This window comes from Ambystoma mexicanum, chromosome 1p (assembly GCF_040938575.1).
Source record: "Ambystoma mexicanum isolate Mex_15411 chromosome 1p, UKY_AmexF1_1, whole genome shotgun sequence".
NCBI classification, from domain to species: domain Eukaryota; kingdom Metazoa; phylum Chordata; class Amphibia; order Caudata; family Ambystomatidae; genus Ambystoma; species Ambystoma mexicanum.
The window spans coordinates 318,504,012-318,526,970 of NC_090921.1; the positions used below are offsets into that span (position 1 = coordinate 318,504,012).

The window sequence follows — 22,959 nt, forward strand, 5'->3', positions numbered from 1 at the left end:
ACCTTGAGGTGACTTCACTAACTAGGACGGCATTGGCATTTATATATCACTTGTATACTTTGTAAAATTCTGAGGTTGGCAAAGAGGAAAGGTTAAGGAAGGAAGAAAAGGTTAACAGGGTTTCGGAGCATGTGAGCACTTTCAAATCTCCCAATGAAGTCTAGATAAAAACCTTTCCCAGCAATATTAGTTAAAAAACAATGTATCACCTATGAGGGACAGTAAGAATCAGTCAATGGATTAGAAGAGTCTGCAAGGAGCCAGGACAGCCAAAGTCAATTTGAAACAAAGTCTATGGAGCCCAGGCACTTCTTAGATAGCAAAATGTATTGCACAAAGTTAGAGAGTTTGATGTAGAAAATCACTGTTGCCCACAAGCTGTTATACTTGTTAGTTAGAGCTGAGATCAACTCTAGAAAAGCAGCTACTGCAAGTCTCAACTGAGAAAAGCAAGCTACAGACAAAGAGGTAACCTTAGTCAGAACAGTACCTTAGGTTAGAAGAAGAGGATCCAGCTGGTGTCTGTCTTGGTTGAAGATCCTGTGTTCCTGGGCCTCCATGGTGGTGGCAAGAGGGAGGACGTCTGGAGGACTCCTGCGCAGCAGTTCGGAGGTCGGCGGCAGCTATGGGCTCTTTTCAATTCAGCGGCACTCCGCAGTTTCAGCGCACGGAAAACAGCACCGCCGCGGATCTTGGACACCGGTTGGGTTTCCCTCACTCCTTGAGCCCAGCACTCTGGTGAAGTGACTCGAGCTTGGTTTGTCCTGCTTCGGGAGGGTCGTCGGGAGACTCCTTGAGCTTTTGACCGGCTTACCGATGTTACACTCAACTACAGATTTCTCGACCCCTGGCCCTCACTCCAGCAGCAGCAAAGAAGTACAGCCAGTTGGGGGAAGGTCTTCCAGCAAAGTTTGTCCCGGGGTTAGTTGGTCCCACTAATCTAAGGGAAGAAGTTGTCCTTTCTGAAGCTTCTCTTATCTAGCGGAAAAAGGAGTTTCAGCACAGCAGCAACGCTTCACTGGGCAACTCAAAGGTTCAGGAGGATGCAGCAGTTTGTCACAGTTTCTTCGTCGGGTTGTTCTGCCCCGTGGTCGACTCTGTCTTCAGTCCAAGAAGCCTTGCCTTTTTTATGCGGGTTTCTCCCATTCATTCACAGCATAGCTGTCAATCACACAGCAGGGTGGCTGTCCTACCAGGACAGCCAGCCAATAAGGACTGGATGCATTCAGGTAACCAAGGAGACGAAGGACAGGGAAGTTTCAGGCACCTCCCTCACTTTCTGCCCTGCTAGACACACTGGAGCGAAAAAGATGGGTTTCAGTAATGAAGCCCTCCAAAGGCAAACCGAACAAAAGTTAAACCTGGTTTGGCATGCAGAGTAAAACCCAAGTAAGACCTCACAAACAAGAAATGGTGAAAAAGACTGGGCCGTTTTGACACAATGGTCACCCATGGGTGCTGTACTGCAGCAGAGTATTCAGCCTCCAGCAGAAAAGCACAATGGTAGGAAAATGTAAACCACTGCCACCAGCCATTTAAAGTAGTCAGGGTAACATACATTTTTTTACACAAGTAAGTAGGAAAAGGGCCTACTAAGTAACCGCCCCGGCACTCCACATAAGATGGGGTGTGCTGGACCATCAAAGGAAAATGGTAAGTAAAGTCAATTTCACTTCACTATTTGTTAGGGAGAATTCTCAGAAATGTGCTAATTCCCTTCTACCTTAGAGACCCCCAGCTCTTTTGCTGAACTTTAAGACTTAGAATTATTATCCTGGAGGGAGTGAACTTTTTCCCCTCATGTATTTTTATTTGATTTGAACATTTTCTTTTGGTTTTGGAGTCCAACAAACTCCATAGGCATCATCTTTTTACATTGTGACACAGCAACTTCACTGCAGTGGCACAGGGAAGTCTTCCAGATTTTCCAAAGGTTTAAATACCTTCTCTGGTTTAACTGTTTCAAGAGCAGTGAAGTGAAATTAACTTTCTAGAACCAGCAAACACGATCTTAGAATAGGGTGCTGGACGGGTTACTTAGTATCCCCTTTGTCTAGTTTCTCATGTACCATGTGCGTTACCCTTTATACAATTAGTGGCTGGTGACAGTGGTTTACTTTCCTACCATTGTGTGTTTCTACCGTGGGCTGTGTTTGCAGCTGCAGTAAAGCGCCCATGGGTGCCCATTTTGTCAAAATGGCCCCAGTCTTCTTTTTTCGCCATTTATTGTTGGAAAGGTTTTCTTGATTTTCACTCTGCCCGCTAAACTACATTTGGTCCCTTTATTCATTTAGTCTTTGCCGGGCTTCACTGCTGAAGCCTGCCTCTGGCTCCTGCATGTCTGGCAGGGCAGGAATTGAGGGAGGTACCCAAAACTCCCTGTGCTTAATCCCCTTAGTTAAAGGAATGCACCCAAAGGTGATTGTCTGGCTCTCCTTGGAGGACAGCCACCCTGCTGCATGAGTGACAGCTAGGCTGTGAATGAATGGGAGAAACCTGCATAAAAGGCAAGGTCTTTTGCTTGGAAGGCAGAGTCGACCACTGGATGAAGGAATCTGAAGAAGAACTTGGAAGAGATGCCTGCTGCAACTCCTGGAATGTTGCTTTGCCCAGTGAAGCCCTGCTGTAGTGCTGAAGCTCTGAATTCACCTCGACTAGAGCAGCCCTGCAAAGGATGACTTCTCCCCTTGGGTTGGTGGGACCAATCGACCCCAAGACGAACTCATCTGGAAATCCTCTCTGAGCTGGCTTTACTTCCATTGCTGCTGCAGGAAACCGATTGCCAGGGAGAGGAACACCAGAATCGGGTGTGTTTTCTTCAAGTCGGACCAGAGTTCCAGGATGATACTCTGGACTCCCATGAAGCAGTACTGACCAGGCCTGAGCAACCTCAACAGAGTGCTGGACCCCAGACATGGGGAAAGTCCATAAGGTATCCGAGAAGCGCGGTGGTGCGATTAACGAGAAGCTGAAACCACGAAGTGCCGCTGATCTGAAGTTTGCTCATTGCTGCCGCCGACCTTCAAACCATAGTGCAGGAGTCTTCGACGTCCTCCCTCTTGTCCCCACGACTGAGACCCAGGAACAACAGGATCTGCCATACTACAACTGAAACAGAAGCCAGCTGGAACCAATTTCTTCAGACCTAAGGTACTGTAAACTAAGGGGTACTTATTGTGTAGCCTTGCTAGCTCTCAGTTGCCTTGGTTGCCTTTTGCAGAGTTGCTTGCAGCTTTGCCCTTCACAAGCCTCCCAGCTTGTGGCCCAACAGTGATTTCATTTTCTACAAAGATTTCTAGAACTTTGACTTTTTACTTAACTTCAAGAAGTGCTTCAGCTCCCCTAGACCTTGCTCAAGTGACATTGGCAGTCCTGGCTCCCTGAAGGACTCTTTTAAGCTCGGACTTTGTGCTTCAACTATCCCTCTAAAGAAGTCACACATTCTATAACTTGTGTAGCTGGGAAATGGTTAAACTACTTTGCATTGGTGGTTCGAAACTACTTACCTGCTTAAGAATATTTGTTAACCATTATTTTATTCCCTAAAACCTTTTCCTTTTGACACCAAACTCAGTGTTAGGAACCACGCCAACGCCATCTAAGGTTGTAAAAAACTTGAGTCCTAATGGAGAACAACCTAACCTTAGAACTCCAAATAAATCCAATAGTCAAGTAATGCTTCTTCCTCCTTCACACAAGAAGAATCCTACCTTTCCTCTCCTTCACCCACAAAACACTCACAATGGTCGCCCTCATCATGTCAAGAATCGACTATGCAAACAGCCTCTACCTCGAGATGCCAGAATTCCTCGTGAAGAAACTACAACACATCCAAAATACAGAAGCCAGACTCCTCCTAAAACTGTCCAGAAGAGACCACATCACTCCAGCACTAAAAATACTACACTGGCTCCCAATCAAACAGCGCATCACCTTCAAAACAATGTGCATAACGCACAGGGCAATCAGCGGACAGGGAGCTGAATTTCTGCAAAAGAAAGTAACAATCTGCAAGCCAACGAGACCTCTCGGATCAAGCAACGAAAACCGCCTAGAACTAAAACCATACCTTAAGAAAAAACTAGGAGGATCCTCCTCCTACCACCTGGCTGCAAAAACCTGGAACACCATCCCTAAAGAAATAAGAAACACCGAAGACCACCTGCAGTTCAGAAAACGACTAAAAATCTGTCTCTTCAATACCACTGATGCAACCTAAACAATTATAAAACGACAAACAGGAAAGACACAGAACAGGATGACAGAAACTAGGATGAGAAAGGCAACACCAGAACTGACCAAGCAAAACCCCACATTAACGAGAAACCAGAAAACTCTCATAAGACACAGACTGCCACCGCGAGGACAAGTATAAAACCCCATGCTTATCCCACCAAATTAGATTGAGACTGAACCACAAACTCATGCTTACCATGTTAACAGAAAGATCGGACCGAGATGGGCAGGACCAAACTCTAACATGATCTATGATTATTGTTGGGCAACTAGTGGGAAGACCTCAGGGGTGTTGACAGGTCACAGATCTAGATGAAGAGCTGGAAATGGTTGCGCACCCCACCTTGAGAAATACAAGCCTAGCGCCTTGCTCCCAAACAGCCAGGCCAAGTCTAGCAACCTGCTAATAATTTCACCCCTCAGCATACACCTCTCAAACTCTAAACTAATACAACCAAAACGTATAAGAACAACAACCCGCACAAACTTCACTACATAGCAACAACAAAACAAACCACACAGACTCACACAACAGCACATGACTTCTGCCAACCATGAGAAACCCTAAGCCAACGGTGTTAACCGGGCTGCGGCTGCCAACAGGACATCACTGCTCCCTTGCGCTTTTCCCACTTATCCCGACTAACTCTCCCCCGCAATCCCCTGTCCTCTTAATTTCAGATCCGCCAGGGGACCACTCCGGTGGTGATAGTGCGCGGTACAAATATCCATTTACAGTATTGCTCTAAATGTGCCTGTGATATATCAATGTCCAGTGTCCTAGTTATTTGTCACCTCCGGGTGTAGGACGTATCTGTGTGCCATCCCAAATGTGTGTATACTGATTTTTTGAAAGAGTGTGTATGTATTGAAGTATATTTGTGTTACATATGTTGCCCCCTTCTAAAGGAGGCTTATTCAACTGACTGTTTAATAAATAATAGTTTAATCAAGAAACCTTGAATGCAAATGTTTATTTGGATACTTCCGCATTCCTTTCGGCACAACCAGCCTCCCAGTTTGAACTGGATTCTCACGGTTGGAATACAAAGGACTACAGAGTTTTGGACTCTTCCCTCGTTTCCTGCATTCACAGACACTCTGGAGCCTGGGCGGGGAGTCCACAGGATTTCTGTCGAAGATAAAAATCACACAAAGGAATTTCCCACTCTGGTCGGGGGAAGGAACAAGAAAGGACAAATGCTAAAAAAGCACGAAAAGAATACAGGTAGCACTGTTTTCCAGCCTGTTTACCACGATCTTAGCCAAGATCTTGACATCTGTATTAAACAGGGAAATTCCTCTATATGAGGAGCAGTAAGAAGGATCCCAGCCTTCTTTGGGTATGAGCACTATTATTGGGTCCATCATGGAATTTCGGAGGTTACTGCCTTCTAAATTTGTTAAAGACCATGGCCAAATATGGAGCTAACGCTGACCAAAACATATGTTTTTAATTATGTAGGTTACCTCTTCAGGCTTCACCAGTGACTCCAGTGTTTTATCCAATTCTGAGATATCCCAGGAATAGGGAGTTGGTCTAGGAACTGATCTATTAGGGATCCATCCCCCTCATATCCCGCTGTGTATAGGGATTGATAATATTGTCGGAATTCCGCGCCCATTTATTGGTCATTTGTAATGCGCTTTATACAACAGCATGGTGTTTCCCTTCATGCCATAGATGGGAGTACCTTTTTCAGATTTTAACGCTGCCACTATTTTGGATTTACGCTTCTCTCTGAGCCACCAGGCCAGAATTTTGTCTGCCTTATCCCCCTTCTCATGATACTTCTGTTTTAGGAGCAGTAGTTTCCTTTCCGTGTCCTGGGCTAGGAGGGAGCTGCAATTTAAGGGTTTTCAACTTGGCTGCTATCGCGGGTGTCACAGATTTGTTTGCTCCTTTCTCCTGGTTGGAGCTCTGCTATCTTCCCCCTAAGGACTTCTTCCCGTTGCAGCCGCTGCTTCCTTTGCAAACCCATCCTAATGAGGATCCTGCTCAAGGTTGCTTTAAATCCCAGGAGCAACTCTGCGATTTCCTTTTCTTTCAACAAGAATTCATTGGACATCCATCTCGCTTGTGTTCCAACCTCCACCCAATCCCCATTTGATAATTGGACTAAATCATGATCAGACCCTGGTATGGGGAGTACTTCGTAGTCCGTGTTGTGCGTTTACAGATGGTAGTCAACCAGAATGATATGTAACCTGGAGAAAAAGTTGTGCACATGCGAGAAAAAAAACGTAAACAGCAGCCCTTCCCCAACCCCCTCAATCAGTGAGCCCCAACACAGAATTAATTGAATGTTAAGCGCAAGACTCCCCCTCTTTGTGAGAATCTGGATTTTCACTCCCAGCCTTCCTCTCGTCTCTTTCAGGATACAAGACCATATTAAAGTCTCCCCCTACCTGCAGTGGGCCTTGTGCAAACATTTGAATAGTCTCCTTGAGGCCTCCCCAAAAAGATACTTGCCCCATGTTGGGACAGTAAATGGAACTCACCGTAACCACTCTTCCCTGATTTCTACCTTTCATCAAAATGTGTTAACCCTTGGGGGTCATGAAGGATCTCTTGCGGTTCCCATCCCAACCTGGCAGAGATCACAATTGCCACACCTCTTTGTTGTTGTCAAGGCAAAGAAGACATCACCAACCGACTTGGCTCAAAGGGACGTTTATTTCCCCTTCAACCAATGGATTTCCTGAAGCAAGAGGATATCAAGTTTGGCACAAAGGAATTCCCTGAGGATCAACGATCTTTTCGTGGGTGAGTTAGCTGATCTAACTTTAAGGGAGCCAACCACTAGGTCTAGTATCAGTCCTGGCATAAGTACATCAACCGCCTTTTTGTGAGAAAAATCCCAGTGCCCCTTTCCTTTGTGTCGCACAGACGAATGTCAGTCTCAGTACAAAACATACATTTCCCGCAAAATTGAACCATCCCAACATTTTTACCTTCTTTGTCCCGTAAGCAAAACCCCCAACAAATCTACCTCCCCTCTAACCCCCTCCGCTTCCACCTCCACCGTCCTCCCCAAGCATCTAGCCCTGGCCATTGGCCATGAATAGTATCGGACTGGACTACCAGTAGTATCCAGCCCAATGGAGATTATAAACGCAACCCCATTCCTTACACTCCATTGTCACTCCACTTATGCCACCCCCTCAAAGGTATGAACCCCAACCCCTTTTACCCCACCCCCCACCGGTCCTGGTCCCAGCGTACTTCTCCATAGCAGTCATCCCAATGGTGCCCCACCACCCCTATCCAACCACCACCATATCGAGGTCAATGACATCCTCACAACTCCACGGGTCAATTCTCAACCAGGCAACGGGTAGGTCCAAGACCTTCTGGCTCCCGTTCCCCTAGGGATTCTTTTGGGTCCTGGTGCGGGTCCATGGGTAGCCACCATCAATTTTCCTCTCACCCTCTGGATATCATCCTCCAACACCAACTTGTAATTGCATCCCTCGAGTTTAAACGAGAGCAAGAATGGGAATCCCCAATGATAGCAGACCCCCCTTGTTCTTGAGCCACTGTGTAAGGGAAATGCAGAGGAGTTTCCTTGCCTGGGTGAATGAGAAGAGGTCTTGAAAAATTGAAATTCTTGCATTGCCGTAGCCGGTCGGGCCCACGCTTCTCGAATTCTCCAAAACATCTGCTTTTTCAGCATGGTAGTGGAAGCGCGCCAGTTCAGATCTGGGAGCCCTGCTCCCGCCCTATGGGCTCTGTCAATGGTGGGTTTGTTGTTGGAGTCCTCGCCAAACATAGCTTTAATCACACCATTGATGGCTCGTATTATATCCCTCTGTTTCCTCCTCCTGTTCAATAATTCTGCCTTTCTCTATTTTCAAAGTCATACATTTTTAAGGTCGACTCCTCCTCTCGTTACTTCCGAGATTCTCATATCCATCTGCGTCTCCATCACATTCACAGGCGACTGGTTGGTCTCTAGATCTTGGATCCAATCGTCCAAGGTATCCACTCTTATCCAGCTTATCTAATCTGTGACCAATGGCCGATCTAATGCCCAATATTTCCTCCAGTAAGGCAGCCATACGCTTATTCATGGACATGGCATCCTCGGCCATTGCTGGTGCTGGGAGGACCACAAAGTCGGTAGTGGCGGGGTCACTGCGGTATTGTAACTTCCATTTGGGAATCCCTACACGTCATCCCTAGGACAGAAAAGAGCAGAGCACTTTATCCCTTTTTAGGTTTCTCTGTGCTGTTGACTCTCTCCAAACATTATGCTCCTCCACCCTCCCGCTCCTACCCCCACCCCCACCTCTTCCCCAAGCAAGACCAAACCACTCTACAAATACTGGACAGCCAGAGAACAAGAACGTAGGCCCTCAATTTTTTGGGGGACACCTCCAGATCCAGGAGCAAGGTTAGGGTACCCTCAGTTTGGTCTGACAGATCCACCAGAGACGGAGGAGTTAGGGACCTGGGCTGAGCATCAGACACCCCACGACCCCTGCCCAAGCCACAAAATGATCCCAGTGGCTAGAGCCTCCAATCGCCTCCTCTTAGGTCTCCGTACAACACAGAGCCCCTCCGGCAGTGCGCCATGCACCACCTCCTGCCTGCTGAGCTCTCCCCCCAGCAGTAGTCCGCCTCCCTTACCGCTGCATTAAGGGAGTGCCACAGCCCATTCTTTCCAGATCCTGTGGCTGCGCTGTGCATGTCCGAGCTGGCCACCCTCCACAAGGCGTCTCCGCGGGATCTCACCAAATCAGTAAGCACTGACTGTTTGCACACAGCAGCCCCCTTCTAGGCCACGCCACTCATCCAAGCCCCATACTGGGTCAAAAAGGTAGTTGGTGGTGGTGGGAGGGCAACCCTGTTGCCAAGTCAGTGGGGAGAAGAGCAGGTCTCCCCTGCCCTCTCGGGTTTCCTCCAGATCTGCCAAAGGCCCTGCCAAGACAACCCAGGCCCCTCATCTCCAGGGCACACTGTCTGTTCTCCTGCCGGGTGCGGCCGACCCACCAACTTTGCAGAGAGCGCCCGTCCAGCGCAGCACAGCGTAAGTAGTATCCCATGCAGCGTGTTCGATGGGCCCCTGCCTGCTCGCGCCTCAGGGTATGCAGCACTCTGAAGTGCTACAGGACGAAGGAGATCGCCACAGGGCGCAGCTCCTTCCCTTCACTGTATCTCTGGAGCCATACTTCCAAACCGCCTGAATTTTCACCAGTGCTGAACAGGCGGTTCCGGGTTGAGGTGCCGTCACCAGTTCACCAATTATGGGGGCAAAAGCAGAGGGGGCAGTACCCCTTTTGATCATGCGGGCCAATAAATACACGGAAAGATGCTCATTAATGTGCCCCCTGGTGGCCTCCACCCATTCAGTCTTTTAAGTTATTACAATCGCTTAGTAAGCTCTCACATTTCAAAGTATTGTTATCTCGGTTTGTTTGTCGGTGAGTTGGCTGCCCTCATGCTAGACCTAATTCCTGCCAAAGCCTATTAATTAAACATCAAATCAGTAAGAGCCCCTTTTCCAGGAGGGGAATGAGGCCAAAATACCTCTGTGGGATTGTTCCCACTCAAGTGGGTCTACCAACACATTTTAGTTCTGTGGTTCATACCAGATTTGAATTTGCAAGTGTCGGTACCACCCACGAGGGCAGTACAGCACCAAATTGCCAAGCAATTCTTCTCTGAACAAGAGTTCCAAGAGCCACTCCGAGAAGCCCTACAGATAAGGTGTGTATCGGCCATTTTACCCCCTACAAATACTCCCAAAAATTAAAAATATGGAGTGAAAAAACAAAAATAGGAAACCAACTTTTCATTCAAACAGCTCCATGGATATGTTTGGAACAGTAGTATACATTAGGGGCTCATGTTCCATAGAGCAGTAGCGTGAATGTAAGGAGCAAAAGCCTTGAGTAAGTCTTTAACACCTTGCATTCATGCCATGGCTCATTTTCAAGCATTTGTATGGCAGCGAGGAGGAGCGGTATATGACATGCGTTCCTGCCACTCTTTCACTCCCCATACAGATGCTCCAGCATTTGCACCGGCATGGATTTTTATGCTGGTGCAAATGCTGGCGATCCCTATGGGTTCTGCCTGCTTTATGCACTAACATAAAGCAGGTGGACCCTGTAGGGTTCCATTTTACTTGCACGTTCCCTGCCATGTGATCATGGCAGGGAGCATGTAAAATTACATTTAAACCCTCCTTGACATGCAAGCATGAGAGTACGCCCGGCAGCTCTTACTCACTGCACAGCAGAGTGCAAAGGTTAAGGGCAAAAGGCGGCAAACACACGTGTAAACCGCCTTTTACCCTGCAATTTTGCCCTCCGCTGTGCAAATTGCGGCGGGGTCGCCGTTTACTTTACAATGCACAGCTAACGTTCCCGGCCCCCACCACACCCCCTGTCCAATTACACTTTTAAGGAACTTGAGCTCCTTTGTTTAAAGAAATATTTATTACAAAGCATTTTGGTTATGCAGTTAAAACATAGTTGTCCTCGCTTATTCAATACTCCCATTGGAAATGAAATGGGAGTTTCCTCTTTTACTATCATTTTACGCCCACTTAGACATCTTATCTGGATCATTGACCCCTAATACCTGGTTATTTTGTAACTGCAATCCGTGAGATATGGGCATACGCCTGAGGTGTGCAGCATCTCTAGGCAAGGTGGCCACGTCTGGATTTGTAACTTGGCATGAAACCCCAAGTATCAACTTTTACCAAACAGTTAATCTACCCTGCAGAGTACTACCAATGCTAAATTATCTGCTTTGTGGGAGTGACGTGGTTGGTTGTGACTTCATTTAACCTGTGCCTAAGGGTAAAAAAAAACTAAATTCTACACGTATCTTAAATTCAGAATTCTCCTTGTAGGTTTCGTAAGATAAATGCATCCTCCCTGCCTACCCCTTTGAGAGGTGGATACGTATTGTCATTGTCTTGTGGTTTGTCTTTCAGTTACTAAATCAGTTTGAGAACACTGGCCCCCCACCAGCAGACAAAGAGAAAATCCAGGCTCTTCCCACTGTGCAGATCACAAAGGAGCATGTGGGTATGTGCAGACTTTTCACAATGTCTTCGTTTGTTGCAATAACGTATATAATAGCCTTTTGTTTTGTGAATTTGGTTTATATTGCCAAGTATGGATGTTGCTTATTGGTAGGAAATCTCACTGGTTGCCTAAAGCCACATGTGCGATGCTTAATTTAGAGAACAGATTGTTTGTATTTATTACCAAGCACTTTGAGATTCTTGACTGCTTGCCTTACTTGCAAAAGCACCAAATCCATGAATGATGGTGAGGATAATGCCTTTGGAGTGCAAAGGAAGTAGGAAATAATGAAAGGTGTTTGGGAATTATGAACAGTATAAATGGGCTTGTGCAGGCTGCATTGATGCAGCTGCCCTAGAAACCGAGCCAGTACAAAGTATTTTCCTCTGTCCATTCAGTCTGTAAGCATTGCTATGATCTACTTAAACTGTCAAATCTAACCCTTTACTAGCCTTACATGCCGAGTAAGGGGTCATTATACCAAAAGTAGTAGTGCTGGTAGCAATAAGGTTTTGGTATTGTGGTGTTGAAGTAAAGTATGTCAGTTCAATGAGGCACACATGAGTTAATAAATTAAATGTGGCTTCATTTTCTTAATATTTAAATAACAGGGTTTTTATAAGATAAGAGTTTTATTTGTAAGCTGGGTTGAACGGAAGCAGTTTTAGCATGAGCTTCCTTTATGCGCAACGTTAAAGTGAACATGTTTTGTATATGAAAGTGAAAGCCTTGTTTCATCGATTAATCTACAGTTTTGTGTTTTAAGTGTTCAATTAGCTTGGAGTGTCGTGTTGAAAGTAATCTTCATGGGAAATTGCAATGCTGTTTTCTTGAATGCAGAGAAATGCTTTGTTCCTTAATTCCAAGCATTCTGATTGGATGCGACGAGTTCCTTAATGACTTCCATGACCGATTGAGTAATGAGATGTGCTGTACGAGGGCTGAGTGGCAATTATAAGCACTGATTGTGACCTTTATAATCAAGAATTTCTGCCTTCGACCTCATATTGATTATTGTTCAACAGATTCTGTATTGGAGTGTCCAGTTTGTAAAGAGGATTATAAGGAGGGGGAAACAGTCAGGCAGTTGCCTTGCAAACATTTATTTCACAACGACTGTATAGTGCCCTGGCTTGAACAGGTAAGTGTTTCTGAACATATGCAATGAATATTTTGACATTTCCTCTTCTCCTTTAACTAGAGCTGTACCGAATAGCATATTTAGTATTTGGCCGAATACCGAATAGTTTGTCAACTATTTGGCCGAATATGAAGCCGAATAGTTGCTTTATTTAATATATCATGTTCCAATCTTCCGAAAACACACTAAAAAAACAAATAAAGCACCATTTTAAATGCTTTCTATACTTTTATTTCTCTTCATTGTAATTAATGTAGCATCTTTATTTAAAGTATAAAAGTCAGAAATAAAGCAGATTTAACCAAAATGAAGGGACCAAATGTACAGAAGATTGTTGCATATTCAGTGACAGTTAAAGTAGGATGCTTCACAAATGCAAAAAGGACTGCCTTTGTGAATCGTATGCATTGCATTCTCTATCCAGTTGCAAAGTCGATGTGGTCGCGTTTCGAAACTTCTTTGCAGCTCACCCAGAAATGTATAAAATGGTTAATGTCGGTTCATGCAGGACACAAGTCAAGAGGAAATCTGAAATGCGTGAACTACATCTAACAACTATTCACCTGACCCAAACAAATGCTGCTCACTTTTCACTATTCCTTGCCACTCTTTCTCGTCAATACACAAACATATGCAAGTTATAATTTCCTGACAAAATATCAGATAATGTTAAACTCAGGCCTCAAGTACTTAAAAAAAGAAAAGTGGGGACAATGACGTACGCAATGGGAAGTGACATGACAGGAACTGAGGTATCTATGCACATTTCTTTCAGTTTGAACTTTTTTCAGTTGGAAAAAACACTCTGCATATAAACATTTGCCAAAAGAAAATATGTTCCTGTATTGCAGGCTAAGTATAAAAGATGAGCACCTTTTTTGTCTAAGAATTTGTAACAAAACATGCCCTAAAGAGCAGATTACAATATAAGATATTTTTCAGCTGTGTGATAGTAATTTGTCTGGTCTAATTCTATTCAGTTTTGCAAACTGAAGTCTATATTTGCCTTTCTGAGTTCATATTGCATTGTATTCAAGTGAGAATGTCAAAGTATTCGGCAAGAGCCGAATAACTAGAAACCTTTCGGCCGGAGCCAAATAGCTTTTTTTTCAGCTGGAATTCGGCCGAATACTTACTCGAAGCCGAAGTTCGGTACACCCCTACCTTTAACCTGCTGTGCTTCTTTGCTTTGATGGAGCGTTTTTTTAAATTCTGTAGTTAAATGGTCGTTTCCCCCGAATTATTTGTAGTTTTCAGAAAAAGGTCCTGTACCTAGTGTTATATATTCTGGGATCTTCATCACATTGATAGCTACTGTGGGATACTGGAACACTTAAAAAATATAATGTTTTTAATTAAAAACACTGATTGAATAGGGAATTTTGAGCTGCGCCTCTAGGGTGCAAGGAAAGACCATCTCAACAACCAAGAGTCCGCAGTGGTGCTATTTGCTTAGGTGCGAGGAGCTGAAACCACGAAGTGCCACTGAATAGAAGTTGGTCCTTGTCTGTCGCTGACAGTCGCGTCGCAGTGCAAGAGTCCTCCGCACGTCCTCCCTCTTGCCCTCAGGACTTAGGCCCAACAACACGGGATCTGCAGAGCTGCACAGGAACAGAAGCCAGCCAAGACCCTTTTCTTCTAATCAAAGTTACTGTACAGTCTAAGAGAACTTACCTTTTGTCGTGTAACCTCACTTGTTTTCTGATGAGACCTGTTGGAGTTGCTCTGTAGAGTTGCTTACTGCTTCTTTACTTCACAAGCCTAAACAGCTTGTGGCCCTCTTTTGATTTCTTTTTTTTCTACAAAGACTTCTAAAACATTGTGCAAGACTTTCCTTCAGCTCACCTAGACGTTTGCCCAATTGACTTTTGCCTAGTTTTGTTCCCTGAATGACTCTTCTTCCCTCTGACATTGTTTGGTCTTCCTTCCAGGAAGGGGTTCATTAACTTTGCATTGGGGGTTTTAAAAAATACTTACCTGTTTCAGAATATTTGTGAGATCTCTTGTTTTGTCCTAATAACTTTTTTCTTTGACAAACCCTTAAGTCTGATTCTAAATGCTAAGTGATATATTAATGTCCAGTTTCCTAGTTACTAAAGTCACCAGAGGGTGTAGGAAGTGTCTGTGTGCCATCCCAAAAGGGTACTTGCTGATTGGGAAATATTAAGAGTGTATATTTTGGAGTGTGTGTTTATTACCCGTAGGTAACTGAGCACAAAGAGTACATAGTGAGACAGGTTACATAGTAATAAAGAAAAGCAGATGAAATTATTCAGGTGGGATACAACATGGTTATACAGCAGGTGAGTATGAAATGACAAGCTTGTGAGTATGACAAAATACATAGTGTAAGTACAGTAAAGATCATATGTCATTAGATCGTAGCCAGTTTAAGGTGTTGAGTCTAAAGCTAAGAAAGGATTGGTCTGCTCTGAGAGACGGTAGTGCGTTCCAGTACTGGGCGGCTTTCACTGGGAAGCTGTTTCCTCCAGATTTTGTAGCTTAAATCTGGGGATGTTTAGACAGGAGTTAGGCGCTCTAGAGGGGCGGGAGGAGGTTTTCCTAACAATTCTCTGTTAGCTAAGGTGGTGCTGCATTGTTTAGGCACTATTTATCTTCAGCCAATGGTGTTCTCTTCTGATTTCTGACACATGTTCTCTATTGGGTATGTTCAGAGCAGTTCTTAGCGCATTGTTCTGTAAGATTTGGATTTTGTCTGTATTTGTGTTACTATTATATTTTATATTGCCCCTTCTGAAGAAGGCTTATTCAAACTGACTGTTAACTTAATAATTGTTTAATTAAGAAACAGTGTTTATTTGGATACTTGTTACTGTGAATCTCTGTGCAACTCCCCTACAGGTCTCATTGACCCCTCTTGTGATAAGCCTGGTGGTTCAATCACGCTACCATACCAAAGGTTGGGTTCCTATTGCCAGGAGGTCAGGGTTGTTGTAGTGCACCCAAAGGTTACTGCATACAATCGTGCCTAACACACCGCACAAGAAATAGGCACCAGGACAGAAAGAAAGGGAGCAAGTGAAAGAGATTGGGATTGATCTGCAAGAAAATAACTGAACAAGGCGAGTACTGGGCCGGCGACACCCGCAGAGGTCAGCCTGTCTGCCAGAATGGAATGGTCTATGGTGTCTAAAGCATCCGATGGATCGAGCCAAATCAGTGCTCTGACCTCTACCCCCACACCCCTCCGGTAAACTAGGCCAACCAGGTCCTCCACCACAGACACCAACACTGACTCAGTACCTTGCCTGGGCTGAAAGCCAGTCCTCAAGAAAGGAACCAAGGATAGGCATCACCAAAGATTCGAGCAGTTTCATAAAGAGGGAAAGCAAGGAGGCTAGAAATTGGAAGGGATAGAAGGAGCCAAGGAAGGTATTTTCCAATCGTGTGATTACTGTAGCGTGCTTGAGTGGAGACCCGAGCCAATGGGGAAAAAGGATTCACTGCAGATGACACCCAGAGACCATTACGAGGCATAATCTCCTTCAGAACTGCTAAAGGTATTGGATCCGAAAGCAGAGGTGGATTTAAGGCCATTGGTAGCCCTAATTATATATCCATGGTCCAGCGATATCCCAGAAGAATAATCAGCCTTGCTAGGAGGATGGCCAAACAGCGCCAGAAGCACCAGCAACAACAAAGGCACTTGGAAGTCGGAGGAATCTGACCCTGCAGGTTCAGATACTTCAACGGGCAAAAGGGGGCATGCAGCCAGCAAGAAATTGTTTTGCAACGGTGGGGCGTGTCAGGACGGCCCAGGAAGACTAAAAACAAAATAGTTGCTACCCATCACTTTTCTGGATGACAGAGGCTCCATACCTAAAGAAGCTAGGTCCAGGCGGGTAACATGGGGAGAGTGGCAAACATTTCCCAGCAGAGGACATCCAGTCCAGCTAGCAAGAAGGACTTGGAGGATGAATGGGAAAAGTTAAGGAAGGATATCCAACCGCCAACAGAAGAAACCAGAGCAAAGGAAACCAGGATCATCCAGTATGGCGAAACCTTACTCTAAAAAATTGGCAGCTCCTCTTCACAGGAAATCCTCCAGCGGTTCTGATGAGAATTAACTGTGATCTGAGGAATTAGCAATCTCTTCTCCCTAGTTATGCACGTTCACTCATAGCCTGGCCCAATCCAGCCACATACAGGTTTTGAATGACGGGCGGGCCTGAAAAAATCCATCCACACTTGCTGTGTATGGGGGCGGTCTGTGGCAGGAAACCAAGCCTGTGTTATTTTACACTACTATAAAGGGTGCAGGGCTGTTACACGCCATGTTTTCGCAACTGCCATTATAGGCCTGCCTTATGGTCCCTACAGGCAAAGAGATGGCCCAAAACAACATTTCTAGAAAGAAGTACTGTTGTTCCCAAATGGCTACCATACTGGTACATTTGGCTACTAATGTGATCAAATTGGCTGCACCTCTGGTGGGGGCAGTACTGCATTACATCTACCACCAGCCTCCTCCACAAACGTCTAGGGTGATGAAATCCACTGAGCACCGAAATGGGGTGCCTTAAAACTAATCCCAATCCTAGGATCCATATGGGTACCATAGGGACAGCACATCAAAAAGGGTTGCCGTGTCAAGGGAACAGTAAAAGCCCATCTGGTCATAAGATTATAGTCAAAGATCTAAGAAAACCAGCAGGAGAAGTGTTAGGAAGAATGTTCGTTTCTTGTGCCAATTCCCCTCAACTTGACTCCAAGCACTTTTGCTGGGCTTCCAAGATTTTTTGCTTCACTCTACTGAGTGAGTAGGACTTTTTACCGCTCACTCGTTCTTTTGATCTAAGATGGGAACTTACTTTAAATAGTCATGCTTTCCTCCATGTATTTCACTACAGACATCTGTAATAAAATGTCACAGCACCTTATGTGCAGTGTTGCTGGGGAGTCCCTTGGGCTTCCCTTCCTGTTCTTTATTACTTTTTCCTTAGAACCACTGTTCTCAATGATGGCAAGATACTCTTATCTTACCTTTTCTTTTTGTGGGATCAGCACATGCCACCTTATGTGAAATGTTGAGGGGCTACATGGTAACTCCTTTCCGACTGCTCCTGTAACCTTTATAGTTAGTGACAGACAAACATAAATGGCTGGGGGCAGTGGATACCTTTTTCACCATTTTTGTGTTCGTTACTCGCAAGCTTTTTCCACAGCTGCAGTATAGCACCCATGGGTTAATATTAATGGATTTTTGTACCGCGCACTATCGCCACCGGAGTGGTCCCCTGGCGGTTCTGAAAAAGGGAGAGGGGGTGGTGAGTTAGTGGGAATGAGCTGGAAAAGTGCAAGATTGCAGTGATGTGCTGTTGGCAGCCTCAGCCTGGTGGGTCCGTTGGCTGGGCTTGGGGTGTTTTACTGTCGGTAGTCGTCGTGTGCTGTTGTGCACGACTATGTACGGGTTCTTTTTGTTGTTGCAGTGTAGTGAAGTTTGTGCGGTTTGCTGCGTTTAAGGCTTGTGGTTGTGTTTGGTTCAAGTTTGAGGGGTGTATGCAGAGGAGTGAAGTTGTTAGTAGGTTGGTTATTGATTCATGATTGCACGTTTGGTTCAGGCTTGGCAGGAGAGTCGTATATCGATCATTGAATTACATTTCTATCTAGATGCGACGCAGGCTAGATTGAGGATTCCATCTAACTGTGGCACATGCTAACAATCCCATTCCTATCAAGATGCGACACAGGCTAAACTTGAGAATCCCATCTAAGTGTGGCACATGCTAACATTTACAATTCTATCTACATGCGATGCAGGCTAAACTTGAGGATGCCATCTAAGTATAGCATATGCTGACAATCGCCTTTCTATCTAGTTGCGACGCGAGCTAGTCTTCAAAGTTCTCTCTAGATATGGTACTAGTTAACATTGTAACCGAGGCAATATTTTCTGTCCTGCCATGAATAGGTTTAGGCTGGTGCTAACATATTATTCTAAGAATGCATGGTGTAAGTCTATGGGAGATTAGGTTATGGAGAGGTAAGTTAGAGTGGCAGGGGCTTTCTGGAGTAGAGTAATTGTTCTACACCCCACCCATGCCACACTTAGTTTTGTCGGTGTCGGTTGACTGCTGGCTTCATTGGCTTCCCCTGCTGACACCTGCAGACACATCTTGGAGCCGTCAATTTAGGTGCCACTCTTTGCCTTGGGGCCCTTCGCAGGTCTGGTCCAAGATAAGACAGGAACTAGTCAATAAGGGCCTGGGGGAGGGCTCAGGTTGCGAGACAATGGAGCAGGAAGCCTTGCTGCTTCCAGGGAGCCCATGAGGGTCCCCACCCTGATAAACAGCGCCATGATGGAAATGGGGGCTGGGTGGCCATGCACACACGCTCACCTGCCTGCCTGGGTGGGTAAATCAAAATAGCCCCAGTCTTCCTTTGCCATTTTTCATGTGTGTCCTTTGTTTGCCGTTCTACCATTCAAGGTGGGTAGTGGGTCCTCTTTGAGTTTTGCCGTTGGCATGATCCCTTAGTGAAGCCCGCCTAGGCTTCAGTGTGTCTGCTGAGGCAGGAAGTAAGGGAGGAGCCAAAACATTGCCTGGCCTTTGTCTTGGGGTATGCCTAGCTGTAACCAGTTTGAACTGGGCGTCTGGCTGTCCTTCAAGGACAGCCTCCCTCCCCCCCAGGTGATTGACGGGTCCAAAGGACTGAATGGGTTCCTGCATAAAAGGTGAGGCTTTTGGGACCGAATGGTTAGCCAAGCACTGGAACTTAAACTCTGAGGAAGACGGCCAGACGTCTAACACCTCCAGTAACCGTAGAAGCACTGCAGATGTACCGCTGCTGTCCTGACCCTGTTTTTGAATTGACAGGATAGCTCCGCCAAGGACAACTACCTCGTCTGGGCTGGTGGGCATAACCAGCCTCAGTACACTCAAATTTGAGCCGTCCTGCGAACTTCCTGGACTGCAGAATCCATGTGCGGGGCACCTCAACCACCTTGAAGTGCATTGCCGTTGACAAATCTCGCTCTAACTTCAGTGGCATCCGTGAGCACCTCCAGAAGCATGAATCCTCGCCTCAGTCTCCTCACTAGAGTGCAGGACCGAGAAACGAGGAAGATTCACACCAGCAGTGACCGTTAACTACTGGCGCTGAGATAAAGGTGCCAAACCACCAACTGACGCAGGAGTATGAAGATTTGTGCTGGTGAATCCCTCTCTCGACTGCTGCAGGGGCCCATCCAGGGTTCCCCCTTTCGTCACCACGACCAAGGACAGGGAGGCAAGTTTGCATCCGTGCATCCAGAAGGCGTCCAGCTGCCTCAGCTTCTTCACTCTCAGCGTACTGCTAGGGAAACCTGCCCGAAGCCATTTGTGTCGCTCCTTTTCTTTTGGAGCACTGTTTTCACTGTTTGGGTGTTTTCATTTGTAGTTGCCCAGGCCTCATAGCCTGTGCCCCTCCAGGAAAGCTTCTCCTAAGCTCCTGAACATATTCCAAGACCAACTAACTTGTTACTTGTCCTAAGAGGATTTGCATCAGAACTGTTGCATTCCTATTCACTTGGGCATTGCTGGTTTTCTAACAGTAAATCTTCTGAACTTCTTGGCTTGGGCAGTGCCCGTTTCCCTCCAAAACCTAAACTGAAGAACTCCTTTCTTTTTGGGGATGCGGGGGGAAGACTGCCTAAACCTGAGTTGCTACTAGTATATCTTACCTGTGATTGTTGCTCTTTACATTCTTGAATTTACCTAAACTATAATATTGCAGAATTCATTTAAAATAAGTTTTTACTGACGTTACCGGAAGTCACTCTGTGGATAAGAAAAGTATATAACAATTTACTCAACTACTTTATTTCCTTACTATTCTAAATGAACATTTGACGTTGCTAGTTGATACAATAATTGTTTGAGTTTATAACTGCCTTGGGTATATATAAAATAAATCACTATTTTTGATATAACTGCAAGTGTGTAAGTGTTTCTTTGGATCTATGTATATTCTGGTTTCCTTGTACTGATTTACATTTCACATTCCTCCTCCTAAAATGGGACTGACTGCTCTGCCACTCTACCAACTTTGGGTAGTACAGAACTATATTAGAAGTTTGGGCCTTGACGCCAAGCGTTAAGTTTTATAGAGCCCAAAACCAATTGGACTGTAGAAAAACTTACCTAACAGAAAAGCAATACGTGTTTACGGGTACGGGTGAACCTGACAAAATGTAAACCTGCCCTTATAGGAAGTAATGAACTCAATGTGGCATGTTGTGCTTTAGTCAGTGACAGTACTAGTAATGTCATAAAAGGTCATTTCTAGTCATGGAATGGAGTAGCTTCCAATCCTGACCTATGAAAACCAAACAAGTTTCTTATACCTGTTTCTGCTGCCAAATGTAAAGCGGAGAGATCGGCAGTGTAGGACTTTATGCCCAATGTTAATGAATAGAGACCAGGGGGACTTTATAACAGATGTGCAGACCTGTATCTCGTAGCCCCACCAGAATGGGCGACAACCATAAGTTAGATATAGGCTTTTAGGGAGAACTGCTCTCACTGTAGGTTTGGCATTTGAGTTCCAGGGGTCGTGGGTGTTGAGGGTTCTTTTAATAACTACGACTGTTGGGTACAGCAATTTGGTGGTTATTTGTTACTGTGGGGTTGCTGAATGTAAGGCAAGATTTTATGCAGTACCTTGTGGGAGACTGCAACAGCCTTGTCCTCTTGGCAATAGTTAACCCAACCTTTGGTATAAGCATTTCTTTTGCTTGCTAATCTGCTTAGAATCACATGCTGTGCATATAGTCCGACATCCAGTGGTAACCACAGAGTATTGCATCCTGTCTTTCGAGGATCAGAAGGGGACGTCGGCATAGGCATGTCTGTAACACTATCCCTAACGTGACGTGTAGTGTACCCAAAATCCCTCACGTACCGAGGTCCCTCAGATAGGTTTTTCCACCCAGATTACTGGTTGCCCTAATGCAGAGCTCTTACATAGAGATAGCGTTATTGTCATTATTATCGAATTTGCCGTTATTCCCATTAAGTCACTTCGACTGTTGAATCCTGTGAAATAATGCCGAAACCTGCTGTGGACTTTCGACGTCTGTTGATTCCGCCAGCGCTGCCGTCTACGTGGCCAGGCCCTCCGGCCGGCCTACACAGTAGGGAGAGTGGGGTTGGACATATCCTTTACAAGTATGCCTTTCCTCTTTCACCCTCTCTGCTCCCTGGGTTTCGTCATTACTCTAATTGTCTTTCGCTATGGAAAAGACGCCATTTAGGTTTTGTCCCTCGTTCAGGGCCAAATATCCTTGGAATGACGAGCACGCTCATTGCAACAATTGTCTGTCCCTCAACCACAAAGAAGTGAGTTGTACGGCCTGTAGACTCCTGCGCCCTAAAACGCTTAAGGAGCTCTGCTTAAAGCGGTGGGCAGCCTATGGCATGTCGCAGGCCGAATGTTCTTCCCCCTGCTGTTGCAACCGCCTAAAGTGATGGGGGAACTAGCGATGACCAGGTCTCCGTGTCGGAAGCCATTGACCTAACTGCGGACCACTGACTGTCCACGATGCCCATCACCGACCCCACCAGACCTGACGTGAGTCACGCTACGGGGTAAACACCCGCCGACAGGGGCGCACATGATCATAACACACAACCCAAGGTTCTGCTTCGGCGACTGTGTCGAAGCGTACCAATGCGCCAACGGAACCGTCAATCTTTGACGGCATCCTCTGATCGGCAGCCTTCCCCGCAACCGCTGTCGCGGCCTGCGACTGGCCAATCCAAAGTCAAGGGCACGAACACGAAAAGACACGCGGACATCGAAGTGCTCCAGAAGGACGCGTAGACGCCGTTTAAGGGCCGGGTGGTGGCAAAATCCTCCGCTCAGACCCCGATTCACCCCTGGTACATCCGGTGGCGTTGAAATATTCCACTTAGCCTCCGGTTGTCCCGGTGGCAGCAAAATCCTCCGATTCAGCCGGTAGACTGCCCGGATTCTCTTACCATTGCCGACAACATCGCTAGGATTACTTCGGCAGTTAGACTGAAGAGGCGGTCGAATCAGGCAGCGAAACACGGCCGAGAGACGTGTCGAAAGATACGCCACAGCACCCTGCCAGGACTAGGTTGCGAGTCCTGTGCCTTTGTCAGGCACATTAGGGGAAAAATCTCTACGCCAAAGCGAGGAAGGTGAACCCTTTCCTCCTCTGGACCCTCTGGTTCATCCTCCTGGACCAGGGAGAAATTTGAGGGATGTATGGACAGATTAGAAAAATGTGTCTCCTGTTCTGAGGCCCTTGCTCCCAAGAGACCTCAAACTTTCCTTCTACCCCTGTATTTAAGTTTCAAAGGACCTTGGAGGAGGAGTAGGAGGATTCACATGAAGAGTTTACTTGTCTCCTCACAGATGAAGATGTTATGAACACATGATCAGAATGAAGATGGCACCTTTCTGGAAAACTACAATGTAGATTATCAGACAGGTTTTATGGACAATTGGGTGGACAGACGTCCGGTTGATGCTCAGCCCTGGATGTCCCCTATTCCCACCCAGGACCC

At 45.9% G+C, this 22,959-nt stretch overlaps 1 protein-coding gene across 1 annotated transcript in view; it reads left to right on the forward strand.

The window, feature by feature from the left end:
* The window catches only part of RNF126 (ring finger protein 126), a 417,384-nt gene that overhangs the window by 335,537 nt on the left and 58,888 nt on the right, over positions 1-22,959 (forward strand). The window contains exons 7-8 of the mRNA XM_069647846.1: positions 11,190-11,283; positions 12,309-12,424. Of these exons, the coding sequence (XP_069503947.1) occupies positions 11,190-11,283; positions 12,309-12,424 (210 nt within the window). The remainder of the gene's footprint in view (positions 1-11,189; positions 11,284-12,308; positions 12,425-22,959) is intronic.